This window comes from Akebia trifoliata, chromosome 16 (assembly GCF_017979445.1).
Source record: "Akebia trifoliata isolate Shusen 1 chromosome 16, ASM1797944v1, whole genome shotgun sequence".
Lineage (NCBI taxonomy): Eukaryota > Viridiplantae > Streptophyta > Magnoliopsida > Ranunculales > Lardizabalaceae > Akebia > Akebia trifoliata.
In genome coordinates this window covers 28,780,054-28,802,741 of record NC_141390.1, presented here as the reverse complement: position 1 = coordinate 28,802,741, position 22,688 = coordinate 28,780,054, and the positions used below count along the sequence as shown (strand labels likewise).

General features: G+C 34.5%; 3 protein-coding genes across 5 annotated transcripts; 1 reads left to right on the top strand and 2 right to left on the bottom strand.

Annotated features, from left to right (window-relative positions):
• Nucleotides 1-294: 294 nt before the first annotated feature.
• LOC147383307 (putative 1-deoxy-D-xylulose-5-phosphate synthase, chloroplastic) lies at nucleotides 295-4,985 on the bottom strand. Its single transcript, XM_086427530.1, has 10 exons — nucleotides 4,672-4,985; nucleotides 4,156-4,284; nucleotides 3,893-4,057; nucleotides 3,626-3,776; nucleotides 2,815-3,086; nucleotides 2,458-2,731; nucleotides 1,877-2,184; nucleotides 1,510-1,791; nucleotides 754-1,038; nucleotides 295-667 (listed from the first exon to the last, which is right to left on the bottom strand). The coding sequence occupies exons 1-10, from the start codon at nucleotides 4,807-4,809 to the stop codon at nucleotides 518-520; spliced, it is 2,154 nt and encodes a 717-aa protein (XP_086283656.1). The 5' UTR covers nucleotides 4,810-4,985; the 3' UTR covers nucleotides 295-517.
• A 6,426-nt stretch (nucleotides 4,986-11,411) lies between these two features.
• SWA1 (transducin family protein / WD-40 repeat family protein) lies at nucleotides 11,412-15,718 on the bottom strand. The gene is made up of 2 exons (XM_086427950.1): nucleotides 14,058-15,718; nucleotides 11,412-11,766 (listed from the first exon to the last, which is right to left on the bottom strand). Exon 1 carries the CDS (start codon nucleotides 15,667-15,669, stop codon nucleotides 14,086-14,088), a length of 1,584 nt encoding a protein of 527 aa, XP_086284076.1. The 5' UTR covers nucleotides 15,670-15,718; the 3' UTR covers nucleotides 11,412-11,766; nucleotides 14,058-14,085.
• LOC147383305 (Nucleic acid-binding, OB-fold-like protein) lies at nucleotides 15,717-17,240 on the top strand. 3 transcript variants are annotated; one of them, XM_086427951.1, is made up of 3 exons: nucleotides 15,717-15,937; nucleotides 16,124-16,226; nucleotides 16,668-17,240. In XM_086427951.1, exon 3 carries the CDS (start codon nucleotides 16,688-16,690, stop codon nucleotides 17,099-17,101), a length of 414 nt encoding a protein of 137 aa, XP_086284077.1. In that variant the 5' UTR covers nucleotides 15,717-15,937; nucleotides 16,124-16,226; nucleotides 16,668-16,687; the 3' UTR covers nucleotides 17,102-17,240. The 3 variants fall into 3 exon arrangements, with proteins under 3 accessions (XP_086284077.1, XP_086284079.1, XP_086284078.1); XM_086427952.1 differs by lacking the exon at nucleotides 15,717-15,937 and adding an exon at nucleotides 15,960-15,977; XM_086427953.1 differs by lacking the exon at nucleotides 16,124-16,226.
• Nucleotides 17,241-22,688: the final 5,448 nt, after the last annotated feature.

Sequence of the window (22,688 nt, the reverse complement as noted above, 5' to 3'; positions counted from 1 at the left end):
TCAAGACAAAAAAATAGTAGTGGGAAACATAAGAGATTCATAATAAGATTTAACACATTAGATCTCAGTGCCGATGTTCCAACATTCGCAGACAGCGCGAAGTCCATGGCCTGTTCTTAATAATCATCGAACAAATAGAAGGATGAATTTGGCCTAATATGGTGGCATAATTTATAGAATTAGTCCAACTGAAACATTCTCCATTTCTTTCTGATAATGTTCATGCCATTAACATGGTTGTATGCCCTGGAGATTACAGTATATTAGAGTTAATTATAATCAAATGCAATCTAATTAAACCATCTAGAATCAATCTCTTCTTTCGACTATTCAAACATTTTGGGCTTTTTTTTTCTCTTTCATTACAGCAAACCAATGGTATTTGATGAAGTTTTTTGGTTGAGTCACTCACATTGCATGATCACTATAAATTAATTTTTACAGCTATTCCATTTTTACATTGTTGAGGGGATAACATTCCCAGATTTTTTCTTCTTTTCTTGTATGTTTTTTTTCTTTATGACATGATCTCAAGTGCTTCCCTAGTTTGCCCAAGAATGTTGAACACGGTCGCTGCAATGTGAGATGGTGTCAAGCCAGCTTCAACCATTTGATCAATCGGAGATCCATGGTCAACATAACGATCAGGAAGAACCAACGGTCTCCACTGCACAGGATTTAAACAACACGAGGTTAGCACACATGGATACATTATAACATGTTAATGAACCAATAAATTCCGTACAAGCATACCTTGGTTGTGCCATCAAGAAGGCCATCAAGGGCCAAGAACTGAGCAACATGTGACCCAAATCCCCCAATTGATCCTTCTTCAACTGTGATTAGAACCTCATGCGATTTAGCTAGGCTGCGAACCAAGGCTTGATCAAGTGGTTTGCAGAAGCGTGCATCAGCAACTGTTAACCTCAAACCATGACGTTCCACTAATGAAGAGGCAGCCAAACAACTTTGAACTGCTGTTCCATAGCCCAAGAGTGCCACTCTCTCTCCCTCGATCAAAACCCGACCTCTTCCAACCTGTTGGAAAATTCCCGCAGCAGTTACATTAACTTGGTTGATCATTTACTGGTCTTAATTGGAATTTTATAGAGAATTACATGAACCAAAAATATCGAAAACGTACTTAATTGCTATTTGTTAACCAACCAACTACTAAAAAAAGACCAATCTATTGGAGAGGAGGAGAACTATGAATATAAGAGGGTCACGGGGCTAACTGGGGTATGACACAACCAAGAGTAGAGAAAAATATACACAACACTCCCCCTCACCCATAAGTGTGGAAAGAATCGAACCCGTGACCTATATCAGCCTAGTGCTCTGATACCATGTTAACAAACCAACTACTCCAAAAGACCAACCTGTCAGAGAGGGGGAGAATTATGAATATAACGGGGCTTAACTGGGGTATGACAAATCATAAATATTTTCATAGACCATGAGATACAAGACACCTCTATAGTCTAACACATTAAGGTGATATTTTACCTCTAAAGGGATGCCCTTGTTCCCTGGTGGCAATTGAACACCAATTCCATTGCCTCTTGGGTAACGGAAACAACTGGGTCGGTCATCAATGGCAGCCGCAGTCGCAACCATGTGAAAAAGCTCCGCTTCGTCCGATGGAGCCATCACAACCATGTTTGGCAAGCACGCCAAAAAAGTGACGTCGAATGACCCAGCATGTGTTGGACCATCAGCTCCAACTAGCCCAGCTCTGTCCAATGCAAACCTCACGGGTAGTTTTTGCAGATCAACATCATGTATCACCTGCGAAATGAAATACGTGTGTCAGCATCACAAGAACCCAAGCTTAAATTTGGCATATTTAGTTCATTAAATTACATAAACTTGCCTGATCGTAAGCCCTCTGCAAGAAAGATGAGTAGATTGCACAGAAAGGTTTAATGCCCTCGCAAGCTAGACCTGCAGCAAATGTGACAGCATGCTGTTCTGCAATTCCAACGTCGAAGCATCGGTTGGGAAAGCGGCGAAGGAAGAGATTCAAACCCGTTCCCCCACCCATAGCAGCATGAATTGCTACAATATCTTTGTCCACTTCAGCTTCAGCAATCAAAGCCTCTGCGAAATAGTTGGTGTAGGACTGTGTCGCACCGCTGGCCTTGAATTGCTTTCCGGTGGCTGGGTCGAATTTTGTCACACCTACAAAAACAAAATCCCACCAAGTAATCTAATTTTTTCTCATTTCTTGAATGCTAATTTATTGAATATCTTGTGAAATGTCCAGTATTCTTATTGGGCTTGGACTTCAAGAGGCAAAACAGAATCAAAGGGGACCTTCTCCGAAGCGGAGTGGGCTCGACCCGATGGTTACCTGACTGGGCCCATGCGGGAGTAGGGCGCAGTGCCTCCGAGGTGAATATATATATATTCAGGGTTGCGCACAACAGATTAAAGTTATAGATATATGTTTACCATGGTACTTGTCTGCAGCTTTCTCTGCATATGGGTATCCTCGGCCTTTCTCAGTCACCACATGGATGAGTACTGGTCCTGTTGTATGGGTTCCCTTCACCTCTTTGAGAATTGCTACAAGATCATCTATGTTATGTCCATCAACTGGACCTATGTAGTAGAGACCCAACTCTTCAAAGAGGGAAGAACCCGACCCACTGATCATTCCACGTGTGTACTCATCAACTTTTGCAGCTAATTCATGAACCGTCCCACCAATTTGTTTAGTAACCCCCTGCAATAGTAGCAAAAAAAAATTCAATTTCACTTTAAAACATGTCCAAGAATTATTCTTTGTTCTTGTGAATCATTACCGACCTTGGCAACTTCTCTTAGTTCTCTAAGGGGTCTGCTCGATTGCAGCCTGCTAAGAGCACTACTTAGCGCTCCCACAGGTGGTATGGGCCCATCAAGATTAGCGGTCGGTAATGAAACTTGCTTGTTGTCATTAAGAATAACAATCATGTCAGAGTCCAAGTAGCCAGCATTGTTCATGGCCTCATAAGCTTGCCCCGCAGTCATAGCACCATCACCTATTACAGCAACAACGTTGTTCTTTTTGCCCTTAAGATCCCTTCCTACGGCCATTCCTGTTCATAAAAAAAAAAAAATACCAAAGAATTAAGTTACAACTTATTGAAAAGATCGTGATTAAAATATGGCTTTTTTCCTTCACTGATTTAATCACAAATATTTTTCATAAGACACGACTTTTATGAACTTGGCAATTAAATCACAAACTTCACGATTAAATCAATAAATCCTAACTCAAACTCATGATTGTGATCTTTATCAAAATTTGAATAGTACAAAACTTGAATATGTTGTGGATCTATTGTTACTTGTAATGGATGCATGAATGATTTCAATATGGAAAGTGGTGATTTATCATTGTAGTTTAGTATGGGACTTGATGATATAATATGAAAACACCCCTAATAGGAACAATTACACAGCCCTAACCCTAGCTCGATTTTTCCTGACCTTTTTCCTATGTTTCCTGATTTACCAAATTTTCCCCTTGTCAAGTTATTCCCGAACCCCAACTTGGTGACTACGGGTCAGTCAATTCATGTATAAGATTTCAATTCCCTCATATAGACACAGATTGACTAGGATTTTGAGATACCCAATGCTGCAGATATACTCGTAGAACTATGACCAGCACCAAAACTGTCATATTCACTCTCGGAGCGTTTAGTGAATCCCGCGAGCCCATTTGTTTGTCTCAGTGTTGGCATCTTATCTCTTCTCCCAGTCAGGATTTTGTGTGGGTAAGCCTGCATGATCAAAATTATCAATAACTTGTCACTTAGTAACTATTTCCTACTTCATTTGTTTTAATTTGCACAAAAGTGTGGATTCTTGAAAATAAGAAGAAATGACAGAAAGGGACCTGGTGACCAACATCCCATAGTATCTTGTCTTGTGGACAGTTGAAGACATAATGAAGAGCCACTGTGAGCTCAACCACGCCAAGACTCGAACCGAGATGACCCCCGGTCTTGGAAACGTTGAAGATGACATCTGAACGCAGTTCATCGGCGAGTTGTTTCAACTCCTACATAAACATATATACAAACATGTAGTATCTTAGCAAAACTCCAATTCTAATTAATATAAAAAAAATAAACTTTATATCAGCTTTGATTTATTTACCTTGACAGAGAGGTTCTTCATGTGGATGGGATAATTAATGGTGTCCAAGAGAGGAGTTGGTGGTCTCTGTGAGTGATACTCACCTCTCTCTGATAGTGATGCCCAAACACAACCAGACCTTTTTCTAACCTGCATATCAAACCAAACCAAATCAGAACAAAACCACCCATTTCTTTCAATGACTTTTATCTCAATTTTTCCATGAAAGTAACTAAAAATTTGATCATACTTGATGGGGTTTCCTCAAAATTTAATTTTTTCACAAACCCACCACCTAAACTCTAAAAAATCTTTCAAAACAGACAAAATGCATAAAACCCACTTCTCTAAATCAAATATCAACATGTATAGTTATTCTTCTTCTCTAAATGGTTATTTTTTTCCCCTCTTTTTGTCAACTTGATTATAAAAAAATATTGAAATTTCAAAACTCAATAAGATTTTAACAAAATGGGTATGGGTTTTTTTTTTTTTTTTTTTTCTACTTGATTATACAAAGATATGGAAATTTCAAACCTGATTGAGATTTTGTTCAAATGGGTATTGCAGAGTTGTTCCCCAAAACAAGTGAGAAGTGAGTGAACTTGGCTTATGAAGATCTGAAGCTATAACTCTAGGCAGATGAGAAGGAAATGAGAATGTGGTGAGAGCCATTAGAGAGAAAGTTGCAACAATTGAAGGTATGAAACAAAGATCAAAACTAAGACCCTTGGAAGAGAAAACAAGCTTAAATATAAAAGAGATATATAATGGAGGTGAATGGTGATATAGATGAAGACTGACAGAAAGAAGAAGAAAAGAGGTGTCTTTCCACTTGTTAGTGCTTAAGCTTGAAATAAGTAACGAGTGGTGGATATCGGCTAGTGTGGACAATTTTTATTTTTATTTATTTTTTATATTTATATTTATTTGGAAAGTTTGTGCCCATACTTACTAGAGTTCCACCAATACACATGCAGGAAAATGCCTGGCCTAATCCCGTCGGGCCACGTCACCATGAAAATTCAAATTGGATAAAGAGATAATGTGAGGCAAGTGATGAGGTATTTCTGGTATTATTTTAATTATAGTGCTTTAGGGCTATCCACGCATTCATCGATCAATAGGGGTTAAATGATCGGGCATTGTCGTTTAACTGAGACGATGACTCAATACGAGATTTTGAACTATAGGGGGTTTTGAACGTGTTCATCGATCACAAGGATTCGACCGTTATAATTAAATTTTCAACCAATCAATAATAATAAACTTATTGAATAATGTTTTAAGCGTCATGCTAGAGTGACCTCAACAGGGATACCTTGATGTAGTGGCACGTGCACATCTATAAATGCGTTTTACTCGTATCTTGAAGAAAATGTATCTATAGACATGTGTGCGCCACTACATCAAGATGTCCGCCACTGAAATCACTCCAACATTAATCATGTTTTAATTAAGATTAATACTAGAGTGACTTTTGAAAGACACATTAGGGAGACGTAATGACGTGCACATATCCATAGATGTGTTTTCTCCCAGATACAAGTAAAATGCATTTATGGACATGCACGCGCCACCACACCAAAGTGTCTCGCATTGAGGTCACTCCAGCACAACTTTTTAATTAACTCATACATTTGATTTTAAACCTTGAGTACGACTCATTTACAAAATAAGAATCAAGTAATATGTTATTGTATGAATTTACATTAACAATTTGAGTAATCATACTTATGGTCCACGCTAGAACGGTTTAGTGCATCACATGGTTTATTTTTAATAATATATAAAAAATAGAGTCGTGATGTAATGACCTCAAGATTGTACCTCACATCTCATTTTCTTGACGTGAAAATGTATGAGAATCATAGATGCTTTTCATTGAGATGCGGGTGAAAAAGTATCAATGGTACATACATGTTTCCACCCAGGAAAGTAGGATGTGAGGAACAATCTTGAGGTCACTTCAGCATTATTCTAAAGAAAATTAATACTTATAAATAATAAGGAAAGGTACTAACTTCAGACAAATTGCTTGAAATGTGTGGATTCTTGAAAGATTCTCAATAAAAGAATATATTTTATTATTAGACTTAAGTGGGAGAAAAGTTCAGATTTAAATTGGCTAAACAATGAAAGTACCAAGGTTTTTATTATTATTATTATTACTAAAAGGTGGCATCTGCAAAGGAACATGTATCAAAAGGGTTTATTTATAATTTAAAATATTTATTTAAAGATTTTTAAAGAATATATATATAGTAAAAATGATATTTTTATAATTTTGATAACTAAGTAAAATGATCATATAGTCGTGGTTGGGTTGCAATTTTTTGTAATTTTACCAAAATCATCTTAATTATATTAAATTTAAATTTAAAAGTGGGGGCATTTACGACCACACAAATTTTAGTGTTAAACACTTCTACTCGGCAAAAAAAACTTTGAAGTGAGTAAGTCACTTCAAAATTTTGAAAAAACCCTCCCACATTGGATTACGCGTGGCATTTCCAATGAGGTGTTCCAAATTTTGATAAAAATGTTGGGGTGTGAAATAAATTCAAAAAGCCACGTTTGGAGTCAAACTCCTACTCGACCTTCTCTCGTTATAGGGTTTTGTTAACATGTCCCTTAAAGACCCACATTAAGATACATTAAATACACCTCCAAACTTTCCTCTTTTTTTTTTAATCTTTTCTGCCAAAAATATCTTCATATGCTCATTTCCATGGTGTATTACACCCCCCCACCTTATGCATTAAATACACCTTCCAAATTTATTTTACCATAAAAAAAACCCTAACTTTTATTGAATAAAAATAAATGAACTCTATTTACTTCTCCATATCAAATTGGATTTTATCCTATTTGGACGATCTAAATGTTATCCAATCTACAAGAGCCTATCCAATTCTTATTGGATCAGTTCTAGATTAGATATGATCCTTATCTGAACGTTATCAATTGGAGATGGATCCTAATATTGAAATCCAAAAACAAGAACCGATCCAATACTTATTGGATCAGTTCCAGGTTCGATATGATCCTTATCGGATTGGTCCCAAATCAACTTTGATCCCATCCAATCCCAATCCATTGAATAGTTGTGTGAACGATTCTCACGTTCAAACTTAGTCGTGTGGCCACCTTGACTATGATATTGATATATGAAGCCATCACGTAGATCACACCCATTGGTCTCAATCAATGAACTTCGTTATTGAATTTTGATTCACGTTTCGTCAAAAAAAGAAACTAAATACCAACCCTTTTATCAATATTTCTATAGGTGCAATCAAACATCGGAATTCAGTTTCCCATGACCAATTTATGAAAGAATCTATTTTTCTTTGAAAATGTTTTCTCTGCAATCATACAAACCCTTAAAAGTTCGATCATCTGATGCATTTATCGATTACGTGTACGAAAGTAATAAGTAGGTACACTCTCTTCCACCTCCTTATTTTGAGTCACAATCAAGATGTTGAACTTGCATGATTGTACCTTAAAGATTGGTGGAAAAATACCATTTTCAAGTGTTTGTTTGCTCTTTATTTTACGGAAAAAATTATTTTTCTGTCAAAAGTTATTTCCCTTACAAAAGGGAAAATATTTTTGGACCCAGTAATTTCCATCTCTTGTTATTTTTCTGCCGTTACAAAAGCAAAATCTCTTTTTAGGCCCTGTTTGGTACATTACAAATCATTTGCTTTTTGAAAATGGTTTATGATTAATGATTTACTATTGTTTGATAACTATTGGGAAATCTCTTGCGAATCTTCTTTTGTGATTGGTTGATATTTACAATTAAAAACAAATTTTTTTTGTGATTTCTTGTTAAAATAAAACGTGAAAATAATTTTAACTTACTCAACCTTATCAAAAAAATTACTCAAATTACAGATGTACCCTCTGAACTTGCTACATTATCATAAGTTGAATTTAAAAAATATCACTATCAAAAGATATAGTAACGTACGTATTGGAATTATAAAAATACTCAACATGAAAGAAAGCATTCAAATAACAAAAACACCTTTCGTATATGTTATAATGACATGCATATGAATTTACAAAAATACCACTATGACAAGAGGTATTTTCGTAATAAAATCAATGAGAGATATTTTATAATTTTAAGAGGTATTTTATAATTTTAATATATATAATATAATGTATCTTGAAAGAAGGATATTTTCGTAAATTTATGTGCATATTAATATACAAGTATTGAGGGGTATTTTAGTAAATTTGATATTATTAGGTTGAAGTGGAATAATTTTGCAAATAATTTGATGTACAAATCTTTTACTGAAATTTCTTAAGAAATTAGGTGATCCATGAAAATCATTTGTATCCAAGCACCAATAAAATTGATTTTTTAGCATAATCAAACTCGACAAAGAATTTTTTCAAAATAATATTTATTTTTCTGAAAAAGCATTTTCTCTTCAATAGTAGAGAAAATAAATTAAGATAGAAAAAGACTTGAAAATTCGGTAGTCGTCTATTGACATTGTGATAGAGACCGAGCACTTTTTGTATTTTCAGCCAAAGTAATTGCCTCCCTAACTAATCTAATGGATGAAAGAGACCATAATAACTAAACATTCAATGTATTTCATAGGGTTCAAAAACTCGGCCAAGACCTCAGCTAGTTAGATAGTCAATGTAAATTTTCCATCATAGCGACTTGGGATCGAAGATGACTTGTTCGATACGATGAAAGTTTGGCCAAATTAATTGAATTTTGTAATTTTGATGAAAATAATTAATTTTAATCTTTTAAATAATTATTTGTGTAAAAATTACATATTTTGATCCATCAATTTGTAAAAATAAAATTAGTCATGATTTTCTGGCGTCTCCTTTGACACATGCCCCATGATATGGCATGGGTTAGAACCATAGATTTTTTCCCTCGGGATACATAATTGTACATCCCTATAAATGTGTGCAGTTGTGTATCCTGAGAAAAGAATCTATGATTCTAGCACATGTTATGTCAGGGGATGTGTGTCAGAGGGGGGGGTTCAAAAGTTAATTATTTATAAAATTATAATTATTTAAATATAAAATATATATTAATAAACAATTTTAAATTGATTTAAATGATCTGACTTGTCTGGAATGAGATGATTGGACAAGTCTCATTGGGGGGCAAGACAAGACCAAATGGCCTTTAAAATTTGTTATCATGGATGATGGATCCCACCATAGATAACTTAAATATATTTTGAAAAGCAAAATTAAAAAGACTTAAATCAAAATGAATTTTGAATTTAAGGGCAAATTTTTTAAATTTGAAAATCACCTTTTTTTTTTTTTCTTTCTTTTTATCAAAAATCCAAAATGGTTTTGAATACTTTTTTTTTTTTTAAGAATAATTGTTGTGAAACCTTTTCCTAACACTATTTTCCAAGAAAATTTTTAGCCTCAAACATTTGACATGGGAGAAAAAACACAACTTTCCAGGGAGGGATATAGATTTTCTATGAATTCATTTTTCTCAGATCCCTAGGAATATTGAGTAGATTTGGAGTTAGGACATCCAAAAATTTGGTAAATATAGAAATAATACATTAAGGGGAATATTAACATCCAAGACCTCATGGGGACGCTAGTATTCTCGAACAAATTATTTTTTCAATAATGCCCTTATTCATTTTGATTTTTAGAAAAAATAAATAGGGATATATTAGTCTTTTACACAATAAATGCTTGTTTGGACTCCACCATAATAACTTAACATTTGAAATCTAAAATCTTAAATTTATACTCATGTTACTAGGGAAGAAGAAAATAACTCCTCTCACTTCTTCCATTCTCTATTGATTCTAAGATTCAAAAGGTTTTAAAAATAATTATTTCGACAGATTACACGATAATAGAAGATAATTGATATTGAAATCTCATTTCATTTTTAAGTTTTCTTATTGATTTATTTCATTTGTTTGAACTTAAATGAATGATTCCCAAGAACTCAATCTAAAATGGAAATAATTCAATCAAATGACTACAATAGTTTAAAAGTTGAAGATAAATATTTGCATATTTCCATACATTTATTGATCTTCATTTTGTGTTTTACTTTTTATAGAAAATTTTGTTTCAACAAGACTCTTCTGACATGATTTAAGCCATGATGTTCAAGTGCTGTCGACATTGATTAAGCCATGTCACTCTTTTCTGGTCGACACAGAGTTTTTAGGTACAAAAAAATATGTTGAAAGGAAACATCTAACATGGCTTATTCCATGCCACACATGTCTGGTTGACATAGAGTTTTTAGGTACAAAAAAATATGTCAAAAGGACACATAAGCCATGCTACCCATGTCTGGCCGACATAGAATTTTTAGGTACAAAAAAATATGCCGAAAGGATACATTTGAAATGGCTTATTCCATGTCGCCCATGCTTTGTCGATATGGCTTAAGCTATGGCATTTGTATCCTATCTACATGGCTTAACACATGTCGACCTTTTAGGGTCAACGTAAGCAAATAAAAAAAATAAGTTTTTTATTCTTTGCATATCAAACGCATTATTAACAAATTCTTGTTGTCAATATTTTCTAAAAACATTTGTCTAACGTATTTAAGCATTCAAATATTATACATTAAGAGTTTTAACCTTAATCTAAATCAATTCCTATCATTTGCCCTAATTTTTTTTTTTTATCATTTTGTCCCATTATGAACACATTACAAAGTAGAGATGACAAACAAACCAAAAAAGAAAAGTTTGATACTTTACAAGATTTAGAGCAACTCTTAGTCGAAGATGAAGTTCTCTGGGATGACAACATTGTGAGGAAGAAAGGAAAAAAAAAAAACTAAATTCTAATCTCCATTGATTCAACTTCTCACAAAGTTCACAAAGAGAAAGAAGAAAGGAGAAGAAGAAAAGGAAGAAAGAAGAAGTGGATTTTGAGTTTTTTGTTCGGTAGGTGGTGGTGAGTGCAATAAGCCAAAATGAAAGGATAAAAAAAAAATTTGATTAATAATCGAAAGGATAAAATGATGATCATCTTCTTCTTCTATTTTTGGTACAAAAATCACTAAAGTGGGTACAAATGGCCATTTCATTATGTGCAAATAGACCAACTCTGGGGAGAAACTGTAACAGTGATTGGAAGTTGCATGATTGATAGAAATTGCAAAACTTCCATAATATTTTAAAATAAAAATACATTAAACACCTGTTATTATAATAAAGTAAGCTTCATTTCTTGAAATGCTACTGATTCATACATATTAAATCCATCATCCATGAGTGACAAAATTCATTTCTAATTTATGCAGAAAACAAAAAAGAGTTAATACTACAATCAAAATTAACATACAAAACTCAACTACAACCATATAAGTATAATAAGTTCCAAGAAAAAAAAGTTGAAACCTCCTAAAGATCATCGATCTTTTCTCGTGTAATCCAACCAATATTTCTTTCTGCATTCCGCTTCTTTGGGGATGGAGAAATCCCTTCACGGTCCTTCAAAGCTAACATTGTTGAGAGTAGACAGAATCCCCCAAACCTTGGAAGCAGAAAAGAGCATTGATGAGGGATCTCGAAGATGGCCAACTTGCTCCCAAAGTAGTGGTTCTTGAGCTCCTCGCCGCATCATCTTTAAGGGTTGAAAAGAAACCAAATGCAACAATTACCAAGCAACATCTTCAACACTTTCCCATCAGCTTGAAATGGGCTCTTTAAAATAAAATTTAAGTGAAAAAAATGGGGAGATAAAAAGTGAAACAAACGCTGATAGTGTTTAAGGAAATTGTAAAATGGAAAGCAACAGAAGATAACATCACGCACTATTATTGGTTCATGAATCCATAGGTATGCAATAAGCTATGTTTTGGGGCACATTAGTACTAAAACCAGTACCAAAGTTACCGAATCCGCTCTTATACCAAACAAGGAACCTGTACAAAGTGAACTAGTTCACGGTATGGCTCACTCTGGGTTCATGAAATATAGCAAACCACGTTTTGTGGTTTGCTGAATTTTTTTCATTGGGTTCAGCAAACTCAATATAACATTTAGCAAAAAGAAATTTGAATATGCAATGTATTTGCTTGAGAAATTTGATTCTCTTCGTCTACTTCTATATAGGAGAGAACCAACTGAAGAGAATTTCTATTCTGTCTCTGTAATTTTTTTTCTCCTCAAAGACATCTCCAATCCCTACATAAATTCATAAACCTTAACTTCTTTTCAGCACAAGAATCATCGTCGATGAAGAGTCTACTTGATTCCATATATCATCTTTGATCGTTTTGCACATTCCTTTGTCGTACGAATACTTGAAGATTATAGTTTGATTAATATGACAGTTAAACTTGATAAGGTAATGGTTTGTTAATGAAATACTTTTTTGGAATACTTGAAGATTATAGTTTGATTAATACGACAGTTAAACTTGATAAGGAAAAGGTTTTTTAATGTGATACTTTTTTGGATGTATGCATATTTTAGTTTCATTTCGTTATTTCAATATGAAATATATTTATATGTTTTTAATGAATGTTTATATGTTTCGTAGATAAAAATTGGATCATTATATGTATCTTATTTCTATGTAACTTGAAATCATTTAACATTATGATTGTACTTGTAACTTGCTTACATAACCAAATTAGTGAACTTCAGCAAACCAAACTAGTGAGAACCTAAATGAACCGAGAAATGAATTCTTTTTCCTACCCCTACAAACCAAGTTCATTTTAGAGTGGCAAACTGCAAACCCGAATTAGAACCAAGTGAAGAAACAAACCAAGCCTCATGTCCACCTTGCTCCAACACGAAACATGTGATTTAAAATGTAAATCTCGAATGTTTCACAAAGATAATATAATATGAAAATGATTAGTGCACACGAGCTTTATTGCACTTTGTTAGTAGAAAACTGTTCCACCTAGTTGCCAGAACGTAAGAGATTATTCTATAAATAATAAAAAAAGCCACCTTTAGTGGAAGACTAACCATTGATCCATATAGTTTTTTTTCCCGTCTCTGCCTCTCTCAACTATTTGGCTAACCATCCAAAAGAAAGTGATGGGTCGCATGGTTAAGAAAATAAAACCGGAAAGAATATCAACAAATTAACAAGATGGGGGACTCAACTCTCTTAATTGGATTTGCATTAATAATATACCCTTACGATCGTTGGAATACCTTCTATAAAGAATTTTGTCACAAGAAAATACCAACAATAGTGGAAAAATCTTAAAGACTTAACCCATTGCTCGATTGCATGGTGTCAAGGACTCTAGGGTCGGATTTAAGCTCAGTTTATCCATCCAACAAGAGCAAGAGATTGATATAGATGCTTCTCCACATGAACAAAACTTCTCCATTCAACTTCTTCTACTCCCAATTCAAAACAATCTCAGTAACGTCATCAAATAACAAATTAAGGGTGATTTGTTTGATCATATGTTTAAGTTTACGAGAACTTCCAACACCTCATAAAAAGGCCAGATGAGAGAAGAGGGAGGTGTTCCAAAAGCTTCACTTCTACCCAATTTTGGACAACAACATGGGAGGGTGTCTAATCAGCCTGATTTTGTGACAATTGATGGCTGATTTGCCCAAACTGATATAAAGGTAGGGCCCCACCATTATTAATAACACTCCATAGAATAAGTTCAAAGTAAACATAAAGCAATTAACTAGTCACTTTGTTAACAATCTTTTCTAGTTTATAGTGTTTGAATATAAATCCAATAGAGCAACAAACAAGTAAAAGAACACGACACACATACCAAAAACATGAGGTAGACAGATTATCAGATATGTCTTGCAAGGTAGATCAAGTTAATGAAAGAAAAATTCAAAATAAATAGAAATAGACAAAATTTTCCATGAAACCAAATTGGCAAACCTCTCTCTTTCGTCACCAAAAAAAAGTACCTTACAGACAATGGAGAACCCATTACAATCATCCTCTTCCTGCAATCCTCAGTAGTGGAGAAATGATTCCCTGTATCTCTTGCAATGATTGTTGTATCCGGATCTCCTCCTCAATTGAACGCTTCAGATTCCTAATATATCCCTTTAAGACATTCGACGACCTAACATCCTCAGCTCGCAACTGAAGAACCTTCTTTGTCAATCCAATCAAGAACCCCGAGTATCTGGGCATCGTAGAATATTTATGAAGGAACCACAAAAGTGATCCAAGCTCTTCCACACTCAAATTCTCGACACACTTCAACAATTTCATCCGAGACACCAACTCCTCCATAACGGCCACCACAATTTGTGGATTCTTTCTATTCAACACAGATACCAAAGCTTCTTTATGCCTAAATTTCCTCAAATGCTGATCATGCTCAGCTAATTTCACCTTTTTGGGTCTCTTAATCAAGAAATCAACTTCGGAAGGTTTCTCACTTTGGCTTCGATGGAAGTAACGAACGTACGTAGGCCTCAAAACCCGTCTCTCGGGTTCCTCCACAGAACCAAAACCCATTAATTCCCTCACACCACCACCAATATCAACCTCTTTTTTCTTCCTTTTTCCAGCAAAAATAACTCCATTCGAAGTACCGATAACCCTTGTAGAACAATCTGGGGAGAATCCAACTGATAGAAGTGGGGCCGGATACCTCATGGAATGGGTGATTTTTAAAGCCGAGTAATCCAAAACCTTCATATACCCATCTAATGACACACTCAAAAGCCTAAATTCTTCAGAATCCTCACCACCTTCTCTCCCAACCTTACCAACACAAATCGAGGTCACTGTCTTATTGTGACTCTCCATCGTATAAACAAGCTTTCCACCACCAATTACATCCCAAATCTTAACCGAATTCCCGCCTGCCGTAGCCAACAACCCACCCGATGGAAGAAAAATCACATCTTCAACTGGTTTTCCATGATTAAAATTCATAACAGAATTCATCGAAGAAACCCTAGAATCCCATACCTTAACTGTATGATCATAAGAACCTGTAGCGAACAAATCCGAACTGACCGGGGAAGCCGATCCGCTACGGACATAATCCTTGTGACCTGAGAGATTAATAATTGAGGTTTCTGATGAAACATCCCAAAATTTAACTAGGGCATCATCACCTCCAGAGAACAAATGTAGCTTATCGAATCGAGGGTATCGAACGAGTCGAACAGGTCGAGTGTGGCCTCGAAGCTTACGGAGAGAAGTTCGACTCTTGATATCGAAGACTTGAACAAGACCAGATTCTCCACCTGCAGCGAGAAGTTTTCCATCAGAGCGGAAGGTTGCAGAGTAGGCGATGTCTCTGAAGGAGGAAATTGTGGATTTGGGTTCAAAGGTTTGGGAGTTGTAGAGAGTTACAGAAGCAGAGAAGGTCGCAGCGAAGTCGTGTGGAGATGATGGAGAGAATTCGATATGGGTTATGGGGTAGATGAGGTTGGAGATTTGTGTGGTTTTAAAGGATCTCCAGTACTTCGATTCTGGAGATGATAAGGGTTTCTTTGATATGGGTTTTAGTCTCGATTTTACAGGGAAGGCCTTCGCTATCTGGTTCTCCGCCATTGAAGCTCCACAAAAGGCCTCTCTCTCTCTCTGAGATTTAGGGTTTAGGGTTTTAGAAGCATTTTATTAAAAAAAAAAAAAAAGAGATAACTCGAGTTAAATGATTTAAATCAAGCGACTCAAACGAGTCAACTCGGTAACCAGCTATCTTGTCTCGGGTCAGGTTGGGTTGTGCAGACGGTCCATGGGCTTTTTAAACTGAACTTAGAAAGTCCACGATAGTTTCAAAGGCTAAAACCTACACAAAATCATCAATCTTCAAAGCCAGGTACGTCCAGCTCTACATTTATAGGGATTTTAACTTCAAAGTTTAGTGTTGTTGTTTTTGAGATTTTCTTTATTCCCTCAAATTCATACTAGATTCATCTATAAGATTCTAAATAACTATTTAATTGTGTTGAAAAAAACCTATTTCTTGTAATAATCAGTAAACTCTAATGGATGATTTGTGTAGATGTCCTAAGAATGGAGTGCTTGCTATGTGTTTGTGGAAATGCCTGAATGGGTATTGGCAAGTGTGGTATCGATATGAGTACGGGGCTTTGAGTCAAGTGTAGGTAGGGACTCGGATTCAGCAAATTTTGAAAATATGATTCTTTAATTTTTCCGATATATGATGAGATACAAGTTTAAGGTTCTAAAAGAGCGAGAGGAAGATAAAAAAAAATGTAGGTTGAGGTTATAAAAGTGGAGATGAACATATTGGAATCAACATTGTTCATGTACCCTTTAATGGCACATGAGCTGTCTGTGCAAGATGGTCCTTTAGATACGTACTGGCCTAATGTGATGATTCTAGGGGGCATGTGGTGTGTGGTGTCCAAGGACATAGGCACTTGGCAACCCATTCACGATGCCATCTACAATAATCTTCGCCTATCGTAAAACAACCCCAAAACTGGGATAGTTCCCGAAAGAATGAGTTTCTGAATGTTTTCGAGAGTGAAATATGTTATAATGCTTATGTTCCCAATTCATTTGGTTTTCTTGTTTTTTAGGTTCCAGAAGTCTTGAAAGAATGGTCTCACTAAAAGACATAGTCCCTGCAGCCCAAAACACCATAAACACACGATTCATACTGTTGGAGAAAGGAAATCTAATAAAGGAAAGTCAGGAGAAGACATGCTTGGCATTGGTCGCGGACGAGACTGCCTCAGTTCACTTCCAGTTGTGGGGTACTGAGTGTGACGCCTTTGAGTCTGGTGACATTATTCGTCTGACCAATGGCATTTTCTCTTACAATCGGAACAATCTTGTACTAAGAGCAGGAAAGAGAGGGAAGGCTGAGAAAGTAGGAGAGTTCACCATGGTATTTGTCGAGACACCCAATATGAGTGAAATCCGTTGGGGTCCTGATTCGAATAACTCTAAGAAACTAGTCCAAGAAGCCGTTCTTGCTCCCTACTCAAGTATTTTCCCACCGCGACCCTGAAGTCTATGACACTAATTTATTTGATGTGGTTGGAAATCTATTTGTTCAAAAATGAGAACTTGTATTGCTACAACATTTTCTATCACACAAAATAGTGAAATTAATCTCCCATGTGAATGATAATTTGATTTTTAAAGTATCCCATTTCCATTTCCTTCTTTTTTCGGTAAGTTCTTCAATTTGGGCTTCTACTTAGGTGAGAAAGTTAGAGTTCTACTTAGGTGAGAAAGTTATTCCAACTCTAACGGGAGTTGTTATGAGAGCGCAAGTGAGGAAAAATCAAATCTCAAATTCTCAAATCGCATTTTTTGGTGTGTTATATGTATCAATCTAGGCCACCTAATTAGATGGTCATCTCTTCAATTTTGTCGAAACCATGATTCTACCTTCCAATCAGATTTTTTTTTTTCTCAACTATTTACTACATTCAGCATTAGCTTGGATGGTTGTCTGATCACTTTTGTTTTTTAAATTGAGCTGATCATTTGGGCCACATGGTTGGTTATACTGGTCTAAATGACACCTCATCACTATAGGCTTGTGATTTATATTCAATTTAAAAAAAAAATCAACAAAAAAAAAAAAAGAAAAAATTGCTTGATCAAAATCTTTGAAACTAAATGACCAACGAACTCCCAAATTTAAAGTTCATCGACTAACGATGAAACAAGCCTTTTCTTAAATATGGTTTAGAGTTCTAAAATCGTGTGTTGTACATCTATGTGGCACCTGGTAATATTATTGGGTGCCACATGGATATGGTGTCGGTGTAGATAAATATCTCACAATCACCAAAATTTCATTTGTATCCTTTTCAGGCCAACTGACGATTGTTACCAATAGATATTAAAAATCAATCTTTTTAAGATGAGTCATGATAATCTGAACCCCCCCCCCCCCCCCTCTCTCTTTACATATAGAACCGTAGATCATTTGTGTCGGGATACACAAGAAAAAGATTTACAGTTCTACGTATCTTGAGGCAAATGATCTGCGATTCTGTTCTGTAACGGGGCGTATGTCAGTGGGGGGAGTGGGGGTGTCAGAAAATCATAATTCTTTTAAGATATTGCCATATTGGATTGGAGAATTTTTCACAATGAAACAAACCTATAAAATAGGTCTGATTTCAAGTACATGATGGAAAATGACTAGAAATCACCACACATTGCTCTTTTGATGGGAAGATGGATTTAAAGGCATTTTTGGGGTGTGGGGTTGTTCAACTATATGCCATCATCCTGTTGGTTTCATTCTGGCATGCAAACAATTACGTGACTCAACAGCTTTTACAAAAATGTCAACAAATTCTTTGTTGATTTAGACCTACCCCCTCCATGGTTTGGTGAATATTTTAAATATTCCAATATTTTCAATCTTATGATGTGCCCCTTGACCTCAATCTCTTAACCATAGTCACAAAGTTGGAGTATGAATTTAAAGCGGCAAAGAAAAACTTCGGAAAAAACATTGAAAATGGGGAAAGATTGAGAAAAAAAAAATGGTGAAAATAAAAGAGAAGAAAAATATATTAAAAGTTATGAAATATATATCTAATAAAAATTTATGAAATCAAGTTATTATCATCAAATCCCATATTTTTTACATTTATAAATCACTAAATTTTATTACGTATCAAATCCCACATTTTTTTTAAAAAAGAGTTATTTATTTTTTCCTGAAAATAAAACAACATTTTTTTTGTTACTAATGAGAAAGTCGTGTTTTTTAATCATTAGAGATGCAAGATGTGTTTTTTGTTACTATACTCGTAAACTCTAGTAAAAAATCTTTGATTTTTTTTTTTTTTCCAGAGCTAATCATCTTCAATCTCTTAGACGAAGAAATTTTACTCTTCATGTTCAAACTTAAAGATTCTATCTTCTTCAACAAATCTCACAACACAAGATAAAATTTTGGGTAGAAAAGTTTTTAGCTAAAAGTTGCAGATAATTTAGATTATTTCTCATTAGTCACCCCAAGTAAAATGACGTAGGGGGTGCGTATGTCATTAGTTTGAAAATGTGAGGACATCTCAAATATTTATCAAAACATGGAGGGGTGTGACTAAAGCACCCTTGCTATGGTAGAGAAGGCAATCAAATTGTGAAAGCTAAGTAAAACTAACTTATACACAATTTATGTGGGTGACCCACTAGCAACCATAAATTTGTTGCTAACTCATCAACAGTTGAGATCATTTAATCTTTTAAAATTTTCAAATACAACAGTGATTGGTCCTTACTGTTGGACCACCACCATAATTGTAGTAAAAGTTGTTGACCACTCAGTGACTCATTTTAAGTATCCAAGATGAGTCATCTATCTCGAAAAAATATGAAATAATCCCTTTGGACACCACTGTATAATTATTATAATAACCCCTCGTAACGATGTAACATTCATAAATATATTGTGCAAAATCCTAGAGATGCTTGTAAGAAATAACTAAAGAAAGACTAATAATCACTCAACGTGTCGTAAGAGAATATAATTGTATACGTATATTTGCATTTATTTATTTTTTTGAAGTTTTTTTTCACTATACCTCAAGATTCTCATTGATTAATTGATTGATGTCTTCCTCTTGTGATCCTAGGTATGCTTGTAATAATACCTCTTTGACGACTAAATCAGAACCTTTGTACAAAAAGTGGACTAGAGTTTTAAGAGAAATAATTACGTATCTTTTTAGCACCTGGTCCAGTTCAAATTGAAAACCGATAGTTTTGGGGTGGTTTGGTTTGATTTAGAACAAGTTGTTGTTCAGTTCCGGGTTACAAAAATGGAGAACCGATCAATTTGATTTGGTTATCAGATCAAACTTGTATAGAGCTGAACCACCAAGAACCGAACCCCTATAAAATTAATAAATATATATGTATATAATAATTATTATGATTTATTTTTGGAGTTAGGACATAGATTAGTAATCTTTTATAAATAAACTAACAACTTTTTATTGATAGATTTGTGATTTATTGCATGAAATTTTATGTTTGTATTTTCATTAAAAAATATTACTTACAATTTATAGAATAATAGCAATCCGTTGAACCGAACCAAACCAAATCAAATTTAATTCGATTTGGATTGGTTTGGTTCCAATATAATTTGATTCGGTTCTGGCTCTTATTTATTGGAACCGACCTATGTTGGTTCGGTTCCAATTTGACCTCCAAACCGAACCAAGTTGCACCCCTACTTTTTAGTGCCCGATTCATGTTTTTGCTACAATCGAATCCTTGATTTTTGGGGGGATTCCCATGTTCTCTTAGCTTTCGTGGTCCGTTCTTCTGTTATTCTGGGTCTTACTATCATCCAACCTTCCTGTTTAATGATGTCTCGAAAACAAAATCTCGACAGCCCTCCCTCCATTTATAATCTTAATGTACCTTGTGTCACTCCCTGATGTTTTACGAAAAATATCCTCTACAGTATGGTTAGACACCCAAAAAAAATCTTTAAAAAATATTCCTCACATTCCAAAATTGTCCTCATATCACATTTAATTTTCGTCAAAATAAATAAAGTTACAATGCACGTCATTTATGTTAGTGTCTTCACAGACTCTACCACCATTAGAGGGGGAGGGCCGATGGATTAGATTAGGACTCTATTTGTTTTAAGAATTTAATTTAAATTAGATTAATTAGTGTTTTGTAGAATTTATTTTTAATAATGATCAATGTGATTCTATTGCGACGTGGTAACTTCAACAATGTGTCTTTTTGTTATGTTACGAAAGTCATTCTGAAATGAACTCATTTAAAAATATATATGATTCACACACACCTCCACGTCAGGCCAAGTCCGAAATGAGGTCAATCTTTGAGGTCACTTCAACATTATTCTAATTTCAAAACTACCTCACCTTCCAAAAAAAGATTATCTTAATTAATATTTTAAATGCTATTATAATGAGAGAATTCGAATCCCACAAACAAATCCATCTTTACATTTAAACTTAATACAATCAGGATAATTTTAATTAAAAATCAAGAAATTGCGTTCATTAATTTTTTTAAATTATAAAAATATCCTTTTTATTTTATAATATTCAAAAAATCCTTTAATCAATATTTGTAAATACGAAGAAGCCCTATTGATATATTTAGGATCACATGCCACATTCTAGTATCATATAATACTAGATTATTTATTTAAAATTTTTTGAATTAAATTTTTTTATATTAAATTTCACATAAATCATAATTTTTTAATGACCCTTTAGTGACTAATTCTCTCATAGTTGTAGTCCTTATATGACTTTTGAATGTTGATAGCTTACTTTCCACGTGGAAAAAGATGAATATAAAAGTAAAAGTAAACCCATAGAGGAGCACCACACGGTTTTAGGTCAAAATTTAATATGTCTAGAAGTTTCCAGGATAGGAAATATTTTCCACTACTGGGCAGAAAACGTGGTCGGTGAGTCAGGAAACTTTTTTTTTTTTTTTTTTATGGGTCGTGGGGTGAGTTGAGGTGTGGCATGGTTGTATCATTCCTTGTGCACACCATCACTTGATCTGCAATTTGATTTGAAATCGTGATCCAATCGGTGGGCCCGAGAAATTTGGGCGTACCACTCTTGCCCCATGGACACCTTATGGAGGACTAATAATAGGAATAGCTCTCATAATTCTAGGTTAGTGTAGATAATTCAAGATGGATGTTAATTAAGGGTGTGTATAATTTTAGAGAAAATTTTTTCTTAGGAAAATCAAATTATTGAAAATTTAATCGAGAAAATAGTCCCTTTTTTTTTAAGAAAATGTTTGCCAATGTTTGATTGTGGGGAATTTGTCTTCGAGAAAATATGAATTCCTTAGGAAACTGGTCATGAAGATTTGAATTCTTGAAAAAAAAAATGACCTAAGAAAATGTCAGGAAAAGTATTGGAGTGTGTGTGAGTGGTCATGTGAGATTAACATTAGGAAATGGGAAAATAATTTTTGTAAGGGGTGGAATTGGAAAACATTTTTCTCTAGGAAAATCACATTTGACGGGAATTCATATTCTAGGAAAAATCCACAATCATTTTCTATGAAAATTCATTTTCACTTCCATTTTATGCTTTTGGGAGTGGGGTAATCATGAGAGACTAAGATGAGATCTTCCCACTTTAACTAGAAAATCATTTTCTTTAGAGATCAAGTTAGAGAATATTTTCTCCATAAGAAAGGAGGGAAAAACTAATTCCTCAAAAGTCTTTTTCTCTTGAAAATGCACCTCCATCTCAAATCATATTTTTCAGAAAAAAAGATTTTCCAACCAATTTTCCCTATGATAGGTTTCTTTCCACCAACACAGAAAATTTTAAATAAACTTTTGATGTTGAGGCGATGATATTCTAATCAAACAAATAGGCTTCTTGATCACTGGCCCACATCGATTGCCATTTAGCTATGTTTAATAATCTTTTTAAGAAAAGTAAGATAATACCATAATCAAGAAACATAACAAGATATTTAAATATAAAATGTCAAATTATAATTAAAGTGAGTTAGTTAGGTAAAGATTTGACGGGCACACCGAATCATATGTCTACTTCTAGTTGGTCAATACAATTCATGTGCTAATGAAA